Raw genomic sequence first — 22120 nt, 5'->3', positions numbered from 1 at the left:
CATGGCGGAGTTAACGCAAGGAAGACTTATCTATATGGGCAAGTAAGAATGGTAAACTATTTTGTATAAGGTATCTCTAAACGCCATCGTCATGCGATCTGTAGGTACAATGACATCCTATGCACTTTTAACAGCGGATATATATGCAACTGAACCTCGGGAAGAGGCTGGCTGTTTACCTGCGCTTCTTCCCACCACCCCCTTCTCCCTCATCGTTCTTGCGCTTCTTGCCCTCTCCGCGCCAGTATTCGTCACGCTCTCTCTTCTCCCTCTCAGCCTTCTTCTCTAGACCTTCCGCAACCTTAGCACGGTAGACTTTCCTCCGTTCCTCCTGCTTGACGGCACGCTTGGCCTGTTTCTCGTTTCGCAAGGTGTTGAGCTTCTGCATCAGGTCTCTGGCCTTCTTCTCCTCGCCGCCTAGAACAACGGCACGCTTCTGCAGATATGTCTTATCCTCGCGGGCCTTCATTTTCGTGATCTGGGACTTGAATGGAAGATCTGCTGCGAGCTGCCGGGGAACACGTAGGGGGTTGAAATGCCGCTCGGGCCGCTCGATCTTGCGGTATGCAGAGTCCTTATTCAAGGGCGTTGGAATGCCTTCGGCCCGTCTAACCTCACCTGTAAGACGCATACCCTGCCATCCGCTATCAGCCGATTCACCCTCGCCCAGATCCAGCAGATTCGTCACAGGGTTGTAGAAACGATGAGGCTTGATGGGATACCAGGCGCGCAAGAAGATGATATCACTCATGAGAATCTTGTCTTCGAAGGTTGCACGGAAACAACCGTCCGGTTTACTCAGAGCTCTCTTGATCTGACCTCTGATTCCCGAGACGGTTCGAATCGCTGCTCCTTCAAACTTGGCAATTTCAAGCGATGAGTTGAACATGTCCTTGATGAAGGCTGTGTTCTTGAAGATCTTGTATGCCACACCAGTAAGTTTGAGCTTCTTGACAATTTCCGTGTGCTCATCCACGCTCAACACTGTTCCGGTGGCGGCTATCCGGAAGCCGGGATTCTTGTTTGAGAGAGACTGGACACAGCAGAAACCAGTGTTAGGCGCGACAAGTGGCCCATAGAAGGTACCGAAGCAATGCATGTGCTCCGGTGAATACTTCAGCATGCGGTTACGCGTTCGACTGTCCGATGTGCTGTAAATGGGCAGACTCTGGAAGCGGCGCCAGCCGAGAGAGAAGATAAGCGGGTCGTTGGTCTTGAGAATCTTCTTATGCCAGCGGTGTCGCTTGATTCGAATCTGGACATACCCGAAGCGGTCCTCAGTCGGAGCCAAACCGCCAACGATGACTGGGTATCGAGGATCAAACTTGGTAGTGAATTCACAAGGCACCTTCTCAAGAACAATACGGGCGTACGTGCCTGCTCGGAAACCCTCTGCTCGAGCCCTAGAGTTGGGATCTAAGGATTCGAATTCGGCGCGGTTGATGTCGGTCTGCTTCTGCATCTTCGCTTTTTGGGCGTCGTACCATTCATCCTCCCCAAACTCTTCCTCAGGTTCGGCACCATCCTGCCGCGAGTTGTCTTTTGAGTTGGCGAATCCTTCACGATCTTCCTCTTCAAACCTGAGCCTCAAGTCTTCCTTCTTCTTGGCATTTCGAGCGCGCTCGGCTTCCAGGTCTTCAGGCTCATCATTTTCTTCGGCCTCTTCATCCTTTTCGTCCTCCTCGAATCCATTAAATGCTTCTCCCGTCTCCAGATCTTCGAACGCACCATCTCCCTCGTCGCCCTCATCAAATGCATCCTCAAGGTCCTCGTCCTCGTCATCGCCGTCACCGGGCAGTTTAGCAGTTACGAACCGCTGTCGCAGCGACTCAATGAGCTCTTCATCGCGCCATTTCCGTTCCAAGTCCTCGTAGTCATACTCAGGAACATGACGGTACTCTGTCTGCTCCTCCTCTTCGACATTGGTCTTCTTGAAGAACGTATCCTCGTCCTCTTCGCTTTCCGGTTCCTCCTTTGCGTCTTCCTCACCGCGCCACCTTCGGATGACATCAGCTGGTGTGATTGAGTCGTCGTACATGGTGCGCGAGAGATCGGTGATGCGGAATTTCGGACGCTTTGAGTGGAGTGATTTTGCATTCGCAAGCATGTTGTCTTTCCATCGGAGAGTTCCGTCATCTTCCTCGTCAAGTTCTTCATCCTCGTCGCCACTTTCAAGGACCTGATCTTCGACAGACGAAATGGAGCCAAGATCAGAGTCACTATCGGCGAATTCGATGTCTCCTTCCTGCCTGGAACTTGTCCCGTTTTGTCGCTCCCTAAAGCTCTCCGCGAAGTCTGCAGGCGCCGAGACATCCAGGTCTCCCTCTTCACCACTTCCATCTTCATCATCCTGGTCTATCTCGCCGTCTTCATCTTCATCTTCCTCGTCCTCTGCACTTTCGAAGCCTTCATCTTCTTCAGCATCTTGGCCACCATCGCCCCCAGCGAATCGGACCTGTCTTCTTTGTTTCCTTCCCGTGCCACCTTCTTCGTCGTCCGTCTTCGTGATGGCTTCTCCGCCACGGAACAAGCGGACACCGCTGTCTGCCTCACCGAGGAGTTTCCGCTCGCCCTGCAAGCCAATAACCAACTGTTCACCCAAGCCACGGTCTGGATTCCTCTCCTCATCGTCTTCATTGTTGAAATTTGAAGTCTTAACATCGATGTAAACAGCATCTTTGTCGACCAAAACACCTCCAACATCAGACATGGGAGCAAAAAGCAGCTTTTGCTTTTCACCCAGCCGACGCTTGGCGGACTTCCCAGTAGACTTCTGTATCTGCTGGTCCATGAACGGAGTTGGACAAGGGTCGGGTAGAGCTTCGATGCCAGAGACGGTCAAATCACCGACTCCAGGCACGTGAACGCGTGCACCCTGAGCGGGGAAGTTCGTCCCTCTCAGATAGCCATACAGCGCGACGGTCCGGTCACATTTCGGGTTCTCTTCGATCTGCGTTGGAGGTGTAATATCTAAAAATCGGTCTGCAAGGGCGTAAGGGTGGGAGTTACGCCAGACGAGAGGTCGAGGATTCTTCATGACGGATAAGAAACGAGAGAGGTTATGCACTTCGCGATCGGGGTAGCGACCGTTAATGACTCCCGAGAGATAGAAGAGTTTCGCACCGTTGTATAATTCACTCCAGAAACGATGCTTCAATCGCTTCTTGGCAGCTCGTAGCGTGCTTTGCTTCTTGAAGAGATCCAAATGCGTAAGGATACCGAAGACGTTTCCAGGCATACCATGGGTACCAAGAACATTCAAAAACTCCATAGTCTCCATCTCGAATCCGTAGTTGCCGTCAATCATTAGGAGGACGATATCCGCGATTTTGGCCACATCAATCATACTGGCAAGCGAGTCGGAAGGGCATTCGATAATGGTGAGACGTCGCTTTTTGGATGTCACTATTGTCAAGGGTCCATTGGGTGTGCTGAGCGTCTGCTTGGTGTATCGGCGGATCAGAGACTTGATGAGGGTCGTCTTGCCGACACCGGACGGTCCGACAACAGCGACAACAAGCGGCGGGGCTTCTTCTGGCAGACGATCAACTAAAGGGACGTGCAATCTTTTCTCTTTGACCTATATGATGTACCAACATTAGCTCGCACGGTCGAAAGGACGAAAGCTCGGGAGTCGGCCATACATCATGGGATCTTGCCCCTGCTCTGTTTCCTTTTCCGGGATTTGAGAATGCGAAAGCCTTCGGATTAGGGCCTATAAAGATGCAATAACGATTAGCATGCGATCATGTAGCCCAGGTCAATAAACCGCCACTGAGGTTTGCGACTGCTCACAAGTCGACTTCTATACTGACCATCGTATTTCTTCTTCTCTTTCGTGGCCCGATGAGCCCTGTTCGCCTGTTGCTCCATGATGAAAAATGGAGGTCAACGGCCTCAGGAAGCCAATATCTTCCAGGAGCCAAAAAAAAAAACTCCCCCCTAGAAGGAATGTATGGTGAGCTGCTGTCTTCTGCCGTCAAGCAAGCTCGACATAAAATCGCATTTCCTTTTTTCCTTCGGCGCGGAAATTTTTACCGCCGAGTAATTTTCTTAGTGCAGCCTCAGGCAGGAATCTTATCGATAGAAGCTATCTGCCGCTAGCCCGTTTTAGGTATGTGAGGGCTCCTCCCAACCGGCCCGGTCTCTCTTTCTCCAAGGACTGTCATCTCCGAATGGGGTCCGAAGCACGACTTGAAGCGGGGCAAGGTACAACCGAAAACTACACAAAAGATGGTTACCCCAATTGCTATCCGATATTTTAATCGAAAGCCTGGGACTTAATTATATCCCACAGTCGTAACACCGCAAATCCATGATGACAACCCCGCGCCGACCTCCCCCGGCATACACAGCTCCAAAGGACTCGTCAGTCCATGGTCACACTCAGGTGTACAGGAACATCTCAGGAACCGCGTCCGAACCTTCTAAGCGAGTGCTCGAGAAATCATTCACTATCCGTCCTTGCTCAGCTCAGGCTTGGGTAGTCCCGGCTGGGCATGTCTGTCGCCTGACAACGCCAAATGGGCCTCAAGTGGGCGACCTCAATATCTGGAACGCCAAAAACCCTAGGGAGCGATTATGGGCAGCACGCACGCGTCAGATTCACGCCTCGCATGTAACCGTTGGTGACCGTCTCTGGTCAAATCTACCATACTTGCGGCCTCTCGCGACGATCACTGGAGATTCCCTCGCCGGTGGACAGCTACACGAGGTGCTTGACGTTGACGGGAAGCAGAAGGAAGGCAAAGGCTTTGGTATTACACAATTTGGAGGTCGTGTCCATGATTTACTGGGAACCCGCTGCGACCCTTACGTGAATTTGCTGATGGGTGGAGAGTCTTTCGACTTTCATTGTCATTCAAACCTTACTCGTGCGGTCATGCCTTGGGGGTTGACGGAGCTTGACGTCCACGATGTATTGAACGTGTTCCAAGTCACCGGTCTGGATGATGAGGCGAAATACTTCATGGAGACCTCGCCGGCGAAACCTGGGGAGTACTTTGAATTTTTCGCCGAGGTTGATGTCCTCTGCGCCCTGTCCGCATGTCCAGGAGGTAGGTCCATTCCGTTGCTCTGACCCGTCAGCATATAATTGCTTACTGTGGCTTTGATAGGTGATCTCTCGAACTGGGGCTGGGAATCGAAGGACGAAACTATGGGCGCTACCACCCGCCCTCTTGGGGTGGAGGTGTATAAGATCACAGATGGAAAGGCTTTGGAGGGATGGAAGGAGCCCCAGAGCCCCAAATATACTGGAATGCACGGCATTTCCATGCCCCCGCGGGAAAATGATGGATCGGGCTTTGTGGGTCTGTGATTGAACAGAAACTCGTCCCGGTAATTTGCGATGGAAGATATGCGCCTCAGGTTGCGTTCCAAATCCGGTGCTAGCACGACATATCGACCATTTTTCTTGTCATGGCTTGTGAAATCCGCCCACCCTCATCGGCCCATGGACACTTCCCCACTGGGTATCTTACGAATCCCCCATCCTAGCGCTAGTAGTCCTGTTTGTGGCCATTTTCAGTCCTAAATGGTGAACAGAAGGGGTGTGATAGATTCTTTGCAGGATAATAAAATGTACAAATGATTGGGTAGAGATACATAGTTCTATGCATGTTTTCTGCAACCCGACAATGTCGTCATTCCTGCAATGGCTTGCTTGTCCGTCGCATCACGTGTCAGCCCCGCGTTTCTGGCGTACGTCATTCGGCGCTGAGCCTCTACCCTGAGGTCGATCACGGCAACTATGTGCAGAGCACAGAGTATACCAGCGGAGTACGATCAGGCTTACAAGCGAAGTTGTCACGTAAATGTGGCCTACATATCTTTTCGAAGGCGTCGACGTCAGTGGAAGAGATCTTAAGAGCATTCTCAGACCCTAGTCTTCTTCAGACGGTCGTACTCGATATTGAAGGGGATGGATACGTCGCTCGGTCTGCCTTAGTAGAACCCGGTATTATGCTCTTGAGTACTACGTAGGCAGCGCTATAGTCCGTTAGGTCTTATCAGTTGCGATAGCTGGTGCAACTTCCTTATCTAGTTAATGGTGGGAGGGAAATTACCTGAGTCACCCCTCTCCGGGAAAGGCCTATATAAACCCGCTCTCCCCACCCTTCGGCTGGGGACCCTTCACTCTGATCACCATTATCACACTCTCCCTTGCCAGAAGACACTCATACCTTCATACCACAACTCGTTCTCTAGTCATCTAACATGCCTCTCTACAACGTTTGTCTTTGTGTCTTGCGCCCTCACCGTTGTATTGACTAACACAATCTAGGTCACCCTGAAGAAGGACTCCCCTGTCGAGGAGCTGCACAAGTGAGTCTCACCCTGCTCGGCTCTCAACATGTCGTCACTAACACTATTTCTCTTCCAACAGAGCCAAGGCCGTTGCCCAGGAGAAGGGAGGGGTTATCAAGCACGAATACACTCTCATCAAGGGCTTCACGTATGCCACCTCTCCATCGACCTGACTCTTCGGAACAATATCCGACTGACCTTACTTAGTGTCGAATACCCTGACAACCACGTCGAGCCCTTCGAGTCAAGTGAACACGTTCACGTCGAGCAGGATGGGGAAGTCAAGACCCAGTAATCCGGAACTTCGCCTTTTTCCTATTTTACAAGCACCCATAAGCGAAAGAGCAAGGACTATTGCATGAGGGAGGATTTTTCTAGCGGTTGATGAACAGATGTATGAGTTACGAATTTGATGTTATGCTTTGATGAAGAATGTGGCATTCGTCATGGCTTCGTGGGGCTGTAACATCTACGGGCCTTAAGTGTTTCATGCAATGTTGAAGCGTTTCTCCTTTCAAAGACACCTGACCACCCGGCCATTACCAACTATAGAGCATTTTCCAAGGCTACATTGAGACAACCACAACACAAGATCAGTAAGAGAAGGGCTATCCAAGTCATTATCTTATCTAAATACCGGACTTGTTCCATGCGGTCGATGCAATCGTCGCGATAAGCATCTTGTCATTAGATCTCTGCGAGGACGGAGATCAAGAAACCTTATCTTTGACTAGGTCAAAGGACAAATATTCCTAATATATGGCAGAAGAAGGAGAAACAAATTCCGTACATATAATTCCATACCCCAGGATCTTCGAGTAGTAAACTGGAAGATCTTATCAGGCTGACCACTCCACAGTGTTGTGCTTGGCACGTGAGCCATCCTTCACCGCGGAGCTGCAAGACATCTTCATGAGCTTAACCTCATTGCATCATCCAGAATGGCTTGTGCCTGCTATGTCCGCAAAACACACTTTTCAGGCTTTGTCTGTAGGTCGTGGCTTTCGAAGCAGCACTCGTCGCTCGCATAATTGGGTAGGAGCACGCCAATTCGCTTCCTCCGCCAATTCGAGTTTCAGCATCACACAGCATCCACTTGCGCCCCGGGCGGATGACGAAGTTGCTCGTCTTGCCGCCAGTCGGCGGCGTCCCTTGACTCTTGCTGATTTGTTGAAGTAAGAATCGCTCGTCACTGCGATATTGAGCTGCAGAAGCTGATGGTGACTCCCTAGACACGGTCGCCCGCCACTGTCGAAAGATGCACTCCTCGCCTCCGCCAACTTCACGCTCTCTCTCCTTCCTGCGCGATTAGCGTCCCGTATCGAAGCCCTTCGAAATCTCCCCTTTATTGTCGTCGCAAACCCTCATGTTTCAAAAATCTACGGAAACTATGTACACTCCCTGTCAACGCTACTTCCATGGCAAAAACGCCAGGTCACAACGCTGGAGGAAGAAAACCAATTCGCCGATGTGCTGGCAGATCTCGTCCATACACATGCGAACACAATTCCTATTCTCGCTCGTGGGTTCCTTGAATGTCGAAGATACATTGATTCAGCTGAGGTGACGCGGTTCCTGGACACACACTTACGTGCACGAATTGGCACGCGGCTAATAGCTGAGCAACATCTAGCTCTTCATTTTGCTTCGCGACCTGTTGGTGAAGGCTGGGTCGAGCAGCAGCCAGGTCCGACGAAGACTACGACGCCCTCCAATTACATCGGGGTAATTGATACCGCTCTGCAGCCCGCGCGTATCGTAAGGACATGCGAGGAATTCGTGGGAGAGATCTGCGAGCTGAAGTACGGGGTGCGCCCAAGGTTGGAAATCGACGGGCAACCGGACGCCACTTTCGCGCATGTTCCTGTTCATGTGGAATACATTATTACAGAGCTCCTGAAAAACGCATTCAGAGCTGTTATCGAGAGTGGAAACGAGCGGGAACCGATTCAGGTGACAATTGCCGCTGCACCGGATGTGCCTAGCAATCATTCACACGAACAAGCTACCAGGCCATTAGAAACTGGGGTCCATCAATCCGATAACGACGTTGGAATCCATCTCGATACCGTTGTCGGCACTGCAGACGCAAACGAATCAATAAAGTTCTCAACTCCGTCAGCGCAAAGCATCACCCTTCGTATCCGAGATAGAGGTGGTGGTATTTCTCCGGAAGTCTTGCCCCAAGTTTGGTCTTACAGCTTCACGACTTTCTCCGATTTGGATATGGAAGGAGGTAGCATAGACGCCTTGAACACCATCTCATCGAATAGTGGTCAGCTGAGCAGCATCGCTGGACTCGGATACGGCCTGCCGCTGAGCAGAGCATATGCGGAGTATTTCGGCGGTAGTATAGCCGTTCAAAGCCTTTGGGGATACGGAACGGATGTCTATTTGACTCTAAATGGTGTAGGGAAGATTGTTTGAGCTATGGCTCAATGAAATACCATCTATCTTCACATATGCTCCATAGTATAGTTGCGTCTAGAGTCCAATCTACGGTACGTACATGTTCTCGGGGTCTCCAATGTGGGGAAGAGGGTCCTCCATGAACAACCCCGCAGCGGAATTCGTGCGAGGTCCTCTCGGATATAGGTACCTACTCAGGTTATCCGATGTTGCTGTTCTTTGCTTCGGCTCGGAGATGATGCCGATAGCTTGTGTTGATGGCAGCTTTATTAAGCATCCATGTCCCGCTTGCAATTGCCGGGGCTCTCATACTTCCTCCTTTGCTTCCCCGCCTTCTCCTCTTGCTGGTCCCTTGATTGATTCCATATTCTGGAGCCGGCTCAGGCACTCAAATCCATCACGATGTATGAAGAATTTGCATTGAACCGACAGGAACTGGGTTAATGCTCTAATAGGGTCTACACAGCTTCCTTTGCCTTCTTCGAGGCGCTGTGGGAGGTAATTACTCCATCGTCCCACTACTACTCGCTTTGTACTGACTCTCCAGGCCGGCGTCACCCATTGCTTCGTCAACCTTGGCTCTGACCACCCATCTATCCTCGAGGCCATGGTCAAAGGCCAGAAAGAGAAGCCGGACGAATTTCCCAAGATCATTACCTGTCCTAACGAGGTACGATCAGGTTTCTGCGCGCTGGAATTGCAAGCTTCTCCTACTCTACCAACTTACTAACCCCTGCGCGCTGTAGATGGTAGCTTTGTCCATGGCAGACGGCTACGCAAGATTAACAGGAAAGCCCCAATGCGTGATCGTTCACGTCGACGTCGGCACGCAAGGTCTCGGTGCCGCCGTACACAACGCTTCATGCGGCCGTGCCCCGGTACTCATATTCGCCGGGTTATCCCCGTTTACAATCGAGGGTGAAATGCGCGGTTCACGCACCGAGTACATCCACTGGATCCAAGACGTCCCAGACCAGAAGCAGATTGTCGCGCAGTACTGCCGCTATTCTGCCGATATCCGCTCGGGCAAGAATATCAAGCAGATGGTCCATCGGGCACTGCAGTTTGCCACGAGTGATCCGCAGGGGCCGGTTTACCTTGTCGGTGCGAGAGAGGTCATGGAGGAGGAGATCGAGCCGTACACGGTCCATCCAAATACGTGGAAAGGAGTGGCGCCTTCGGCGCTTCCTGCGGAGGGGGTTGAACTTATTGCGTCTGAGCTTGCTGCGGCTAAGGAACCCCTGATTATAGTGGGCTATTCTGGACGGAATGCGCGTGGGGTTAAGGAGCTGGTGGCTTTGGCAGATACCTTCCAAGGTGTTCGTGTTCTTGACACGGGTGGGAGTGATATGTGCTTCCCCGGAGATCATCCGGCATCATTGGGGATGCGATTTGGGTTGCATGATGCGATCAAGACGGCGGATCTGATAATTGTGGCGGACTGTGATGTGCCCTGGATACCTACGCAATGCAAGCCTTCGGACACGGCCAAGATTATCCACGTTGATGTTGACCCGCTCAAGCAGCAGATGCCTGTCTTCTACATCCCCGCCATTGCGACATTCCGGGCTGAGTCAGCAACTGCATTCAAGCAGATTAACGAATTCGTCCCGTCAAACGAGAAGCTAAAACAGGTAGTCAGCTCAGAAGAGAACACCGCACGAGGGAAGCGCCGTGAGGAGGCATTCCGCAAAGCCCGTCAAGCTATAACTGACCTCGCCGTGACACCATCCGGCGGCAACGACGCGGCCCTGAACGCATCCTACCTCCTAAGCCAAGTCCGAAAGAGCTGTCCAGTTGACACCATCTGGGCAATCGAGTCAGTAACCCTCACCCCAATCGTCTCCGACCAGATCGCCGCCACGCTCCCAAACTCCTGGATAAACTGCGGCGGCGGTGGTCTCGGCTGGTCCGGCGGAGGCAGTCTTGGTATCAAGCTCGCAACGGATGCAGCCGCCGGCGGCACAAACAAAGGGAAGTTTGTCTGCCAGGTGGTCGGGGATGGAACATTCCTCTTCTCCGTCCCAGGATCCGTCTACTGGATCGCACGGCGATATAACATCCCCGTGCTCACAATTGTCCTTAACAATAAGGGCTGGAATGCGCCGCGGAGGAGCATGCTGCTGGTGCATCCGAATGGAGACGGGTCACGCGCCACGAACGAGGACCTCAACATTTCCTTCGCGCCTACTCCTGACTACCCCGGCATTGCGAAGGCAGCGTCAGGAGGACATATGTGGACAGGCACTGCAGCCACGGTTGCTGAGCTGGGCAAGCTTCTACCGGAGGCTATTCAGAGCGTGTTAGATGGGACCGGGGCTGTTTTGGAGGCGCAGCTGGATGGGACTGATGGCAAACACGTCTTGAAGAAGTAAATATGACGAAGATCAATACGATCATAAACAGAAAGACATTGCGACTGGATTGAAGACAGGCATGGACTGCGAGGTGACACCAAACTTACCAAGGCCCCTCTGCGATGATAAGCCTCCGATGCCGGCAGTAGCCTTATCTATGCGCGATAGCGGGGTCGATTGGAGTAATTTCATTTCACGTACCTTACGCCTTTGTATTCATCGCTGGAAGCACTTTCGCTAGCATTAACTTGCTTCAAATCTGCAAGAGGCTTGATATTAAACTTCCAAGTATATACCGAGTATCTGACATCAGAATTCAAGTTCTCAAAAGCATTTGCGGTCATTAATTCCGGATCGGAGATTAAGAGTATAACACACCCCTCGCCCCGTATCGCGGCATACGCCAAATACGTGTTCAACAGTGCCAGCTCCACGGTCACGCCCTTGGGATGATTCCAGTGACATTCTCCCATTCAAAGCGACGAACCAAAGCTCGCGCCGACGACCCCAATTAGATAACGAAAACTCGGCTCGCGATCCAGCAGACAAATTCTTCTTTCAGAGAGCTACGGCGCAGGATTTAAAAGATGGCGGTCAACCGCGGGCCTTCTTTGAATCCCAATTCTCCCGTCGGAACCGATCCACTTATTCACAGCTCGAGACCGAGACCGAGACCGAGAACCAAAAAAGATTGACTTGACTCACTACATCACTTGACGGCTACGGATATACCTATTTACTTCGCTGCCGTACGTTGAGCGAGAACAACAGGAACCACGCAAAGCACGTACGAGCTTCCATATTACATCACCCCTCGCCCCTCAGATCGAAATCCGACCCCCCCTTCCTGGCAGAAGAAAATGTCTCCGCCGGCGGCCACGGACGTGGAAACGAACGGCAATGGCGTTGCTAAGCCATTGACCGTTGAGGGCATTGCTGCTGTGAGGGCGCAGAGCGCTCCCATGCCTGCCGGTGTTGCGCCTGCTACGAGCAGTGACATGTTCAAGAGTCCGGTGGGTTTGCTTGTCGTACTTTGCGGTTCAATGAGGAACTGACTAGATTTCTCTTCTAGGCCTGCTACACCAAGCCGAAGGCGAAGAGGTGGGATCGTAAGTCTTAGCGCTGTTTATTGGAGGTAAATTATTGCTAATGCTATGCGCTCTAGACTTCTTGACGCTCGAAGCGAAGTCGCGCAAGACCTCGACGTTGAAGGGGGCGGCGAAGTATTTGAAAAACCCAGGTATGGCCGGTTTGCTTAGGTAGGATTATATATGACTGACGTTATTCTGTCTGAAGGTCTCATTTCCTTGGGCGGTGGTCTCCCATCCCCGGAATACTTCCCGTTCGAAGAGCTCTCCGTCAAAGTTCCCACGCCGCCGGGATTCTCTCCTGAAGAAACTCAGAAGTCCGGCACTTCATTGCTTGCGGGCAAGCATGATATTCGCGAAGGAAAGAGCTTATACGATCTTGAGATTTCGCTAAACTACGGGCAGTCGACTGGAGCTCCCCAGCTGCTCAGATTCGTGACGGAACATACTGAGGTGCGTTGGCTGTGACATATGAGAATACATACGGAAATCTTGCTGACACGAATAGCTTATTCACAACCCTCCCTATTCCGACTGGCAATGCGCTTTGACTCCTGGAAGCACCTATGCGTGGGATACAGCCCTCCGACTGCTTTGTGAAAGGGGCGACTACCTTTTGATGGAGGAATATACATTTTCTAGCGCGCAGGAAACAGCCCTTCCTTTGGGAGTCAAGGTGGCGCCGATCAAGATGGATGAACAAGGCCTTCTGCCTGACGCGCTCGATGACGTGCTGAGCAACTGGGATGAGAAATCCCGCGGTGCTCGGAAGCCTTTCGTGCTCTACACAATTCCGACAGGCCAGAACCCTACAGGCGCTACCCAGTCTGTGGAGCGTCGCAAGGAGATTTACAAGGTCTCCCAAAAGCACGACCTTTACATTATTGAGGATGAGCCATATTACTTCCTGCAGATGCAACCATACACGGGCGCTGACAGCTCACCGGTGCCGCCTCCCGCCAACCACGACGAATTCCTCAAGTCACTTATCCCGTCATATCTGAGTCTCGATGTTGACGGTCGTGTTCTTCGCATGGAATCATTCTCAAAGGTCCTGACCCCTGGTTCGCGTACCGGCTGGGTCATTGGCTCTGAGCAGATCATCGAGCGCTTCCTCCGAAACACCGAAGTCTCGGCACAACACCCCAGCGGTATCTCTCAGCTAATCTTCTTCAAGCTCCTGGACGAGCACTGGGGTCACGCCGGATACCTCGACTGGCTCATCAACCTGCGTATGCAGTACACCAGCCGGAGAGACATCATGGTCCAGGCCTGCGAGAAGCATCTCCCCAAGGAAATCGCCAGCTGGATTGCCCCTGCAGCTGGCATGTTCGTAAGTATCCTCTTGGAATTGAAAAAGCATCCTTTAGCATAACAAGCACTAATTAACCACCACAACAGCACTGGATCGAAGTCGACTGGCAGAAACACCCCGAACTTACATCCGGCAAGACCCGTGACTCCATCGAGGAAATCATCTTCCACGCGGCTATCGACAATGGCGTCCTGATCTCCCGTGGCAGCTGGTTCAAAGCTGCTGGTCGCAGCGAGGATAAGATGTTCTTCCGCGCCACGTTTGCGGCGGCTAGCGAGGAGAATATCACGGAGGCGATAAAACGGTTTGGAGATGCGCTGAGGGTTGAGTTTAAGCTTTAGATTACCTGCTTATCTAGATAAATATCCCGTACAGTCTTAATACTTAGTATGCATGGCTTTGCTCCCGGCCAAATGGATATAGATTGCAGCGTCCGATACCGCATGCCTGATGAACGCTGTGCTTAATAAAATGGTGTTACCCATTAGCAATTATCGTCTTTGAAAGATCCAAGCTCACATACCTAAGATATTTTCTTAACTTCCTTGCCCCGGCCAGTGTGCAGCTCTACCTAAATACTCTGTAATAGAGAGCGAACTGCAGTTGTGAGCGTTGGGATCTCTTGTGACCCGTCTGCCACTCCGATAACGTCGTATGATCACTTATTACAGTAAGGTATGGTATTATCTAAACTAGTTCTTAACTAGTCTCCCCTAACTACCCTAAAAAAGGAAAAGAGAAGAAAAAAAACCTCCCTAGCCTGACCCTAACCCCTAACATGTGTACCATAAATACCCCTATACCCCTAGACAGGATCCCTAACCACCCTAAACTAGTTTAGATAATACCATATCTTACCGTAATAACTGACCATACGAGGTTATCGGAGTGGCACACGGGCTTATCGGACCTGTGTTCGTGTTCTGGGATTTTTTGGCTCTGATTGGCCTCTGATCGACCACTAAACTAGCGCGGTGGAGTCTTGGCAGTGCGTCCAGGCCAACTCTGGGGGTTCAACATTTGTTCGCCATTGTTTCAGCAGCCGACACATTTGACGACCAGTGCATTGCTATATCGCTCTTTAACGACTTAACCGAGGGGAGCTATGCCTCAATGACCGCTTGAGGGAAGCTGGTTGCTGTTAAATCTCGAGGTGGAGATTAAAGCACGGATTCTGCACCTCCATCCAGCCCGCTGCGGGCAGGAGGTTGGTTGGCTTTGGAACAAGATCTCACGCTCTTCGTCGTCTCGCCTGTCTGAGGCTGGATTTCTTCTGGCTTCGTATTTGCTGGTGATTTAGCTGCGGTCAGAGTTTGTCAATCATTTGCTCTAGAGGCTGGGACCAGCATTTCGAAACGTCTTTCTCTGAATCGAGCCGAGAAGGGACCCATTCGTGGTCTAGTCGCAATCATCGGTCTCAGTGTCGCCTGCTTCATCACTATCGGCTCTCTCTCTCTGTGGGCTGGGGAGGATATCCGCTATTTTGAGCGCAAGCTCTTCGCCACGTTGTGGCCGAGTCAGTTTGAAACATCGCTGCTTGACTTAACTTAAAGCTATCGTCCATCTCAGCGAACATCCGCGAATACCCCGAGAGAAAATTACCTAGGCGTACGCGTCAGGCTGACTTACCTGCTCCCACACTGTCCACAGATTTTCTCGGGTGAGAAAGCGTAACATGGAGCCAACTCGAGCCTCCCGGTTCCTGGACCCCACGTCCGCTGTGGCCGCCATCACGAAACACAAAGCAGAGGCCATCCGACTAGCTCGAGAGCAAGGCACTGCCGTGCGCGAGATGTGCCGCAGAGCAAAGACAGAAACACCGGCATACGAGTTCGAAGAACTCATCGGAAAGGGTGCATACGGCCGCGTATACAAAGGCCACCAGCTGCCATCGCGCGAAATTGTTGCTATCAAAGTCCTGGACATTGACTCACTTGACTACAAATCAGTGCGTGATTTCAAGGACGAGTCGATCAAGGACTTTATCCATGAGACAAAGGTCATGAAGCAGGTTAAAGACTCGGGGGCGAAGAACATCAATGAGATTATTGAGGCGGTTTCGATCCACTCGCAGCTTTGGTTGGTTTGCGAGTACTGCCCTGGTGGTAGTGTTAGGACTTTGATGCGAGCGACTGGTGATCGGCTTGAGGAGAGGTTTGCTATTCCGGTGGCTCGCGAGCTGGCTACTGGTTTGCGCGCTATACATGATGCTGGCATCATTCATCGGGATATCAAAGGTACGCTTACTTGTATTAGGCATTTGAAAGACCCTATCGCTAATTCAGCTCAGCTGCGAACGTTTTAATCCATGAGGAAGGCCGCTTGCAAATATGCGATTTTGGCGTTGCTGGTGTCCTCCAGTCACAACAGGACAAACGATCTACCTGGATTGGAACCCCTCACTGGATGCCGCCGGAGATGTTTAGTGGTAGCCAAACACACCAATATAGTAGCGAGGTTCGTAAATCAATTCCCATCAAAGGCTGTAACTAACATTCTCAGATTGATGTCTGGGCATACGGCTGTACGCTGTTCGAGCTCGCAACAGGAAACCCGCCGAATGCAAACCTACGAGAGAGAATGCAGATTGGTAGACAGTTGAATAGGAAAACCCCACAGCTAGCAGACAGCGACAAATACGGCGAAGGCCTGAAAGACTTAGTATCATATGCCTTAAACTCTGACCCCTTTACTCGACCCTCAATGGCGGACATTTTGACGCATCCTTATATTGCCAACTCCGAAGAAGAATATCCGACATCATCACTGAGCGAACTTGTCCGCATATACTATCAATGGTCGCAGCGCGGTGGGCAACGTATTTCCCTGTTTCATCCTGGCGGTGCAGCAGCAGCGGAGATGCCTGATCTCAGGTCGGATATTGACGAAGAATGGAACTTCAGCACGACGGACGACTTTGAGAAAAGGTTCTCCGTTATTGATCTTGACCAGCTGGCTGCTTCGTTAGCCGAGTTTGAACAAGAGATCAAGGATGCAGCAAAACAGTCTGAGCAAGAACAGGCCGACGAGCCGGCCGACACTGAGATGACGGAGAACGACAAAGCTAACTTTGACGAACGGGTACGAAGAGGCGCTGCAGCGATGGAAGGCCTCTTTGACGAAGAGAAGCCTAGCTACAAGTACGAGACGAAGAATGACTTTGTGCCTATCGAGCAGAAGGCCCCTGTGTCTGATTTGCCACTTCGCACTGATACGGACCGCTCGTCGGTCACATCGACGTTTATTGACATTGATATCGGCTCGTTCGACTCATCCCATTATGCTGCTGGTGCTACAACAGCACAGCCATTCCAGCTCGCAGATGCAGACACCATCCGTGCCAACAGATCTAGCGGGCGCAACACCAGAAGCTCCAATGAAGGCCGCTCCCGCTCGTCTAGTAGTGAAGTGAGCAGTAACCTAGACGTCCAAGATACTTTCCAGCCTCGGACAGGCCCACGCCCGCCTACCATGGACTGGAAATTCCCGACCTTCATGACAGCACCCGCAGAGGAAGCAGAGCCCGAGCCACTGCCAGAGGTCGACTCAGGCGCAGAAGCTGAATCCGAATCCGAGCTCGACCTCACCCAGAGCTCAGCGCCAGCCGCATTCGACCCAGCCGAAAAGCGAGCCACAATGGAATGGACATTCCCCGTCATGACCTCCCTCTCAACAGACGACGACATCGTCCGTCTCTCAGACGTCGAAGAAGAACCCTCCAGCCGCAACAACACACTCAAAGCAAGTAACTCCCACCCACATATCGGCGAACCACGTGATCTATCTCTATCTCGTCCTTCAACCTCCGCCTCAGCCCAATCGAGCATCTCCACGTCCTCAGATACAGACTACGATCCCTTCCGCTTCGACCGCCCCGCCACCCCCCCTGACGGCGTCGTCGCCGACACAGAGACCGAGTACCCGGAGCTCCTCAGCTCCAACCGCTCCTCTGTAATCATTGAGGAAGGACCCGGCCCAGACGAAGAAGACGACACAACCCCCGTCTGGAACCACATCCACGTTACTGAACCGACACCACCATATGCTGAGCCCTTCCCCACCGCTATCCCGCATAAAGATGCATTGCACATGCAGGCTTTTCCCTTCCCCACTATAGACCCTCACCCTTCTTCAACCAGCGACGGACACGGAATGGGCATTGTTGAGCCCCTTCACACAGCACGGTATAACCCCACCGTCGTCGCAGCCACTGCAGAGAGCCAACACAACCAGCCAATCCCGATTAAGTTCCCCCCTCTCATGCCCCCTCGTCTCGAGGTACTCATGGACGGCGCGGCCGAAGCAGCCGTGACGGCGGAATTAGATCGGCTGCTAGGTGACTTTCTCGATGCGCTTTCTGCGACGGGCGAGGCGCTCTCGAGGACGAAGGTTGGGAGTGGGAGTAGAAGGGATACGGGGAGGAGTAATGGGCATGGCCATGGGTCGACGGCTGAGGTGTCGGAGTATGATTTGGATGGTCATGAGAGATGTATCTAGTGCAATAGAATAGGAATCTATATACCAACCGTTTCATGGAGTATTCTACTTGAACATGTTTGTCTAAATATGGATACTGATTATTCAGTCAGCCCTATTCAGCTTACTTGGTGCTGCCTCCTATGTAGATCAAGTTTTCAGTCTTATCCATAGCGGAAGAGGCCAAGAACTAAATAATATGGAGCTTCAACACTAGCAGCATTTATAATTTAAAAACTAGAGAATGCTACCTCATTTCCCTAACGACCATAGTCATATCACACAGGGCAATTTTCCGTGCAAAATAGTCTAAAAAAAGTTGAGGTGAAATGATGGAGGGCATGGCTCGGTACCAAAATATATATCCGGTGGACGCCGAGACTGCCTAACGAAGACATTTACATCAAAGAAGATTATCCTCTACAAGAAAAAGAAGACAAAAAGCGGGTCTCAAAATATTGACTGTGGCTGCACTGCTAATTCAATTCAGTAACTATCATTAAGCTAAATCCAAATCGGTCCGTCACCAACCCATACAGACAATGTACCGTGTACTTATAAACAAGTGATATGGTGTACGGGAAGGGGGGAATATCTCCAAAAGAACAGAGCCAGGGCAAAAAAAAAAAAAAAAAAAAAAAAAAAAAAAAAAAAAAAAAAAAAAAAAAAACAGACAGAAAAAAAACGAAACGGTAGGGGGTTAAGTGGACGCCGATACACCGATTTCATCACGAACAACGAACAAGGGCCAGGGTCATAGCGGCCAAGCAGAGCGAGAACGAGGAAGAAGAACAAGAAGGAATATAACTTTGGGTTGAGTTGAAATTAGACGTCACGGACACGAGTTTGACGCTTCGCCGTTCCAATATGCGTGTTGTGAACCTTTGTGGCGAATTTGAGACTGGTGAGGGTCTCTGAGAGATGAGCGGCCAGTGGGCTGACCATGACGAACATGAGGGTCTTGGAGTTCCCGCCCAACGAGAATTGAAGAAGATACGTGAGCTTGCTGTTGCGATAGGGGATGTGACCGCCTTCCTTGCCCTGTCCTAGAGCTGCGATAACATCTCCCAAACAGCTCAAGCTGCGGTTGATATTCTGCGTCTCTCGCAGCCTGTCTCCGGTTGCACCGCTGTGGCTTAATCGCTCGCTTCCAGCCAGGTCGACGAGGTTGAGTGTTCCTTCGCTGCGTTCGCCGGTGATGTAGTTTTCGCCGATCAACTTGAGAATAAATACCGAGTGAGAGCGGGAGGAACGCTCGTTAGCCTTTGTAGCTGCTACTGAGCGGTTGGCAGCCGCTCTCTTGAGGATGGTTTCGACCATCTCGGGAGACTCCAGTTGTACGGTGGTGGCATCGGTGATGATCGTTTTGCCCCTCTGCATGTCGTGCCTAATCTCCAGTTTCTTCTTGTCCAGCTCCTCCGCTTTGCCCAGTAAGTCGTTTAGGTTTTCGTTGTAGACCTCGACGAAGTTTCCCTCCATTGTATATCTCCAGCCCTTTTCTTCAAGGCTTGTGGCTGTATCCCAAATCTGGTGCACAGCTCTAGGGATCATACCGTCTAAGGAGGACATTGTGTGAGTTTTGCCACTGCCGGTCTGACCATAGCAGAAGATGCAAACGTTGTACCCATCAAGTGCGCTCTGCACAAGCTGGCTGATCTCATCAAAAACGTCGCTGTTCTGCGCCGAAGGGCCGAATACGTGGTCGTATGAGAAATTGTGGTTCTTCCTCGTCACGGTTCCAAGAGTGCTCTTTTCTTCAGGACCAACAATGTTGATCTCTTTGCAATCATCAGCCTCGTCCGGATATGTGAACTGAGCGGCGTCGGATACACCCTCAGTACCCAATGTGGGACGGACACGGCAGAAAACTCGGATGTTGCCCTTGAGCTCTTGCACTTGGTTGTGTAGTTTGCGCCTTAGTGTTTCCTCCCTTCTAAGCTTCTCTTTGGCTGCGTTGGTCTCGGCGGCAGCATCCATCATCTGCTGGTTCAATCGCTCAAAAGCTTGGGATTGCTCCTGACTTCCGGATTCCAAGAATTCAATTCGCGCCTTTAGCGCGCTAATAGTCGATTCCAAGGTTACGCTGTTGGAACTGACAGTATCCAAGTTCTGCCGTAGGTTATTGGTGTTCTTTCGTTCCCGTTCGAGCTCCGTCCGCAATGCTTGAAGATCATTTTCGACACCCGCAAGTTCCTTGACCTTCTTGTCCAGTTCGATCTGTGATAATTGAGCGTCAACGGCAGTCTGTGATTGAAGCTGGTTCAATTCTCGAAGACGCGCAGATTTCTCATCTTCCAATTCATGTTCAAACCGACGCTTCAACTCACGAATCTCGGAATCATGCTGTGTTCTGAGGGATTCAAGCTGCTTTTGGCCATCAAACCTGACCGTCTCTATCTCCATGCGCTGGCGAGAAATAAGCTCATCCATCGCGATTTCCTGCTCTCGTTGAGCGTGTTTAAGAGCATCCTCCAGAGCCTCTTTTTGCGATTTGACCGATTCGTTTTCCACCCGAAGGGATAAGATTCGTTCCGTCTGTTCCTTCTTTGATTCTTCCAGCTCACTCACTGTGGATCGGTTGTTAGCAGTTTCTCCATTCAAACCGACGAGCCACTCACCTCGAATTTTATACACTTCGATAGCCTCATGGAGACCTGTGCGCTCTTGCCCTTGCTGATTGATGCGCGAGAAAAATGTTGCCATCATTTCTTCCACTCTCTGCTCCCGTGCGTCTTGGTCCCAGTCGCCGCCTGTAGAACTGTTAAAAGGGTTGATCGTTGATTCCTTGGTGAGGAATGCAGGGGAAGGGGGTCGGTTCTTCTTGGATGGTTGGTGATATTTCATCTGAGGGCTGGGTAGGGGGACAATGGCAGGTCGGGGAAGGGGGATTTTTGACGGTGTGAACGTTGGGTTTCTGTCATCAAGAGACACGTTAGGACTCATTATTTCGCCAGAAAACGGGCCCAAAGTCAAATTGTTCATGGATGCGCAAAGTGAATCTTGACTGTGAGAGGACTCCAAAAAGGGTTCCATGAGAGGAGACAAAGCAAGCTGGACGGCATGTCTTTCACTCCGAGGACCAAAGCGAGTTTCCCAAGTTGAAGACACTGGGGCACGGGAGGTAGGCGGAGATATTAGGAGGCGGGGAGTGTGCATACCCTTACGTTTTCCAAGCACTTTATGACCGGTTTCCTCATGATGGGTATCGAGGGACGTTGCGGGTCGAGGAATAGAGTATCCGTTCGGTCTCCGGGGGTTGCTCAATGAAGAGTTTGGACGGCCCATGGTCGACGAAGAATGGGGTCCTCTAGTTCGGGAAGCCGCTGAAGCTGACCGTGTCAAGGTAGACGAGGCGTAGGAATTGGCGCGCGCATGGGACTTTGTCGCTCCGTTGACAGATCGTGAAGCGGACGGCGGACCTGCGCCTGCCCTGGCGTTTTCGGTGGTGCTCTTCGTGCGTGCGGGTTCTTCTGTAGTCAGATTACATTCGCTGTCGCATAGTTCTCTAGGACGACATACGCGGTACAGCAGTCGCTTTGTTCGCAATTGCGCCTGGCTGCAATAGCCTCGAACGCGAGTTTGTTCCGGCCGGGTTCATCTCCTTGAGCCCAGGGATGCGCGATCCCTGAATTCTCGACTGTACCTGATATCTGTTAGGGGCGCGTGCCTCATTCGAAGGTGCAATGGCAGTAAGTACCGGACTTCCGTTCTCCATGATAGCCTCCTCACTCACGACTGCAATGTATGCGAAGGGAGTAGGGGAGAGGTTATGCAAGGAAGACGATAAACAAATCAATGGACAGGCTGCAGCAGCTTGTCGGCGTCCGGGCCGCGGTGACAGTTGGCGGAGGAGCTATCCTTGAGGGGTTGATATGGACTGGAGAGTACTGATTGATTGCTGAACTGCTTGTTTATGGTTTCTGGAGCGACGGCGGGCGGTAAACAAGCCTTGCTGACTCAGCCATGCTCCGGCGGGGATGCGCTAGCCCTCTCTGGGCCTAGTGGTATTGGCGTCACAGCGTTTCATTGTCTCAGGGTTCAATGCGATGCGGCCTCAAGTCACAAGGCTTGATGATCACGATCAGATTGACCCTCTTAACTTGTAATTTATAATCCTGGCTTATTGCGCTATTATTTGCTCAATAGAGTGAAACGTCTTCTGAGCC

At 51.5% G+C, this 22120-nt stretch overlaps 8 protein-coding genes across 8 annotated transcripts; 5 read left to right on the top strand and 3 right to left on the bottom strand.

Annotated features, from left to right (window-relative positions):
- Nucleotides 1–51: 51 nt before the first annotated feature.
- On the bottom strand, nucleotides 52–3964 carry BDV17DRAFT_251660 (GTPase BMS1). The gene is made up of 3 exons (XM_073756455.1): nucleotides 3816–3964; nucleotides 3645–3715; nucleotides 52–3580 (listed from the first exon to the last, which is right to left on the bottom strand). The coding sequence occupies exons 1-3, from the start codon at nucleotides 3871–3873 to the stop codon at nucleotides 176–178; spliced, it is 3534 nt and encodes a 1177-aa protein (XP_073620172.1). The 5' UTR covers nucleotides 3874–3964; the 3' UTR covers nucleotides 52–175.
- A 213-nt stretch (nucleotides 3965–4177) lies between these two features.
- Nucleotides 4178–5628, top strand: BDV17DRAFT_251659 (urea carboxylase-associated family protein). The gene is made up of 2 exons (XM_073756454.1): nucleotides 4178–5057; nucleotides 5118–5628. Exons 1-2 carry the CDS (start codon nucleotides 4316–4318, stop codon nucleotides 5318–5320), a joined length of 945 nt encoding a protein of 314 aa, XP_073620171.1. The 5' UTR covers nucleotides 4178–4315; the 3' UTR covers nucleotides 5321–5628.
- Nucleotides 5629–5634: 6 nt separating this feature from the next.
- Nucleotides 5635–6151, bottom strand: BDV17DRAFT_251657 (uncharacterized protein). Its single transcript, XM_073756453.1, has one exon. It carries the CDS (start codon nucleotides 5873–5875, stop codon nucleotides 5678–5680), a length of 198 nt encoding a protein of 65 aa, XP_073620170.1. The 5' UTR covers nucleotides 5876–6151; the 3' UTR covers nucleotides 5635–5677.
- Nucleotides 6152–6219: 68 nt separating this feature from the next.
- Nucleotides 6220–6604, top strand: BDV17DRAFT_287007 (uncharacterized protein; the record flags this gene model as incomplete). The annotated part of the gene is made up of 4 exons (XM_073761063.1): nucleotides 6220–6234; nucleotides 6287–6327; nucleotides 6389–6457; nucleotides 6517–6604. The coding sequence occupies 4 exons, from the start codon at nucleotides 6220–6222 to the stop codon at nucleotides 6602–6604; spliced, it is 213 nt and encodes a 70-aa protein (XP_073620169.1).
- Nucleotides 6605–8928: 2324 nt separating this feature from the next.
- BDV17DRAFT_106951 (putative thiamine pyrophosphate enzyme) lies at nucleotides 8929–11178 on the top strand. The gene is made up of 4 exons (XM_073753786.1): nucleotides 8929–9122; nucleotides 9174–9216; nucleotides 9266–9388; nucleotides 9465–11178. Coding segments are annotated over exons 1-4 (1797 nt in total). The 5' UTR covers nucleotides 8929–9120; the 3' UTR covers nucleotides 11094–11178.
- Nucleotides 11179–11935: 757 nt separating this feature from the next.
- Nucleotides 11936–13819, top strand: BDV17DRAFT_287005 (aminotransferase-like domain-containing protein; the record flags this gene model as incomplete). The annotated part of the gene is made up of 6 exons (XM_073761062.1): nucleotides 11936–12088; nucleotides 12148–12184; nucleotides 12241–12315; nucleotides 12372–12616; nucleotides 12672–13496; nucleotides 13565–13819. The coding sequence occupies 6 exons, from the start codon at nucleotides 11936–11938 to the stop codon at nucleotides 13817–13819; spliced, it is 1590 nt and encodes a 529-aa protein (XP_073620167.1).
- Nucleotides 13820–14530: 711 nt separating this feature from the next.
- On the top strand, nucleotides 14531–18018 carry BDV17DRAFT_251649 (putative serine/threonine protein kinase). Its single transcript, XM_073756452.1, has 3 exons — nucleotides 14531–15715; nucleotides 15769–15935; nucleotides 15981–18018. The coding sequence occupies exons 1-3, from the start codon at nucleotides 15154–15156 to the stop codon at nucleotides 17973–17975; spliced, it is 2724 nt and encodes a 907-aa protein (XP_073620166.1). The 5' UTR covers nucleotides 14531–15153; the 3' UTR covers nucleotides 17976–18018.
- A 761-nt stretch (nucleotides 18019–18779) lies between these two features.
- BDV17DRAFT_287003 (putative kinesin family protein (KlpA)) lies at nucleotides 18780–21669 on the bottom strand (the record flags this gene model as incomplete). The annotated part of the gene is made up of 3 exons (XM_073761061.1): nucleotides 18780–20521; nucleotides 20573–21421; nucleotides 21474–21669. The coding sequence occupies 3 exons, from the start codon at nucleotides 21667–21669 to the stop codon at nucleotides 18780–18782; spliced, it is 2787 nt and encodes a 928-aa protein (XP_073620165.1).
- Between the last annotated feature and the right edge of the window lie 451 nt (nucleotides 21670–22120).

The sequence above is a fragment of the Aspergillus undulatus genome (genome assembly GCF_047715775.1).
Source record: "Aspergillus undulatus strain CBS 261.88 unplaced genomic scaffold BDV17scaffold_3, whole genome shotgun sequence".
Taxonomy (NCBI): domain Eukaryota; kingdom Fungi; phylum Ascomycota; class Eurotiomycetes; order Eurotiales; family Aspergillaceae; genus Aspergillus; species Aspergillus undulatus.
This window is presented reverse-complemented; position numbering and strand designations above follow the sequence as displayed.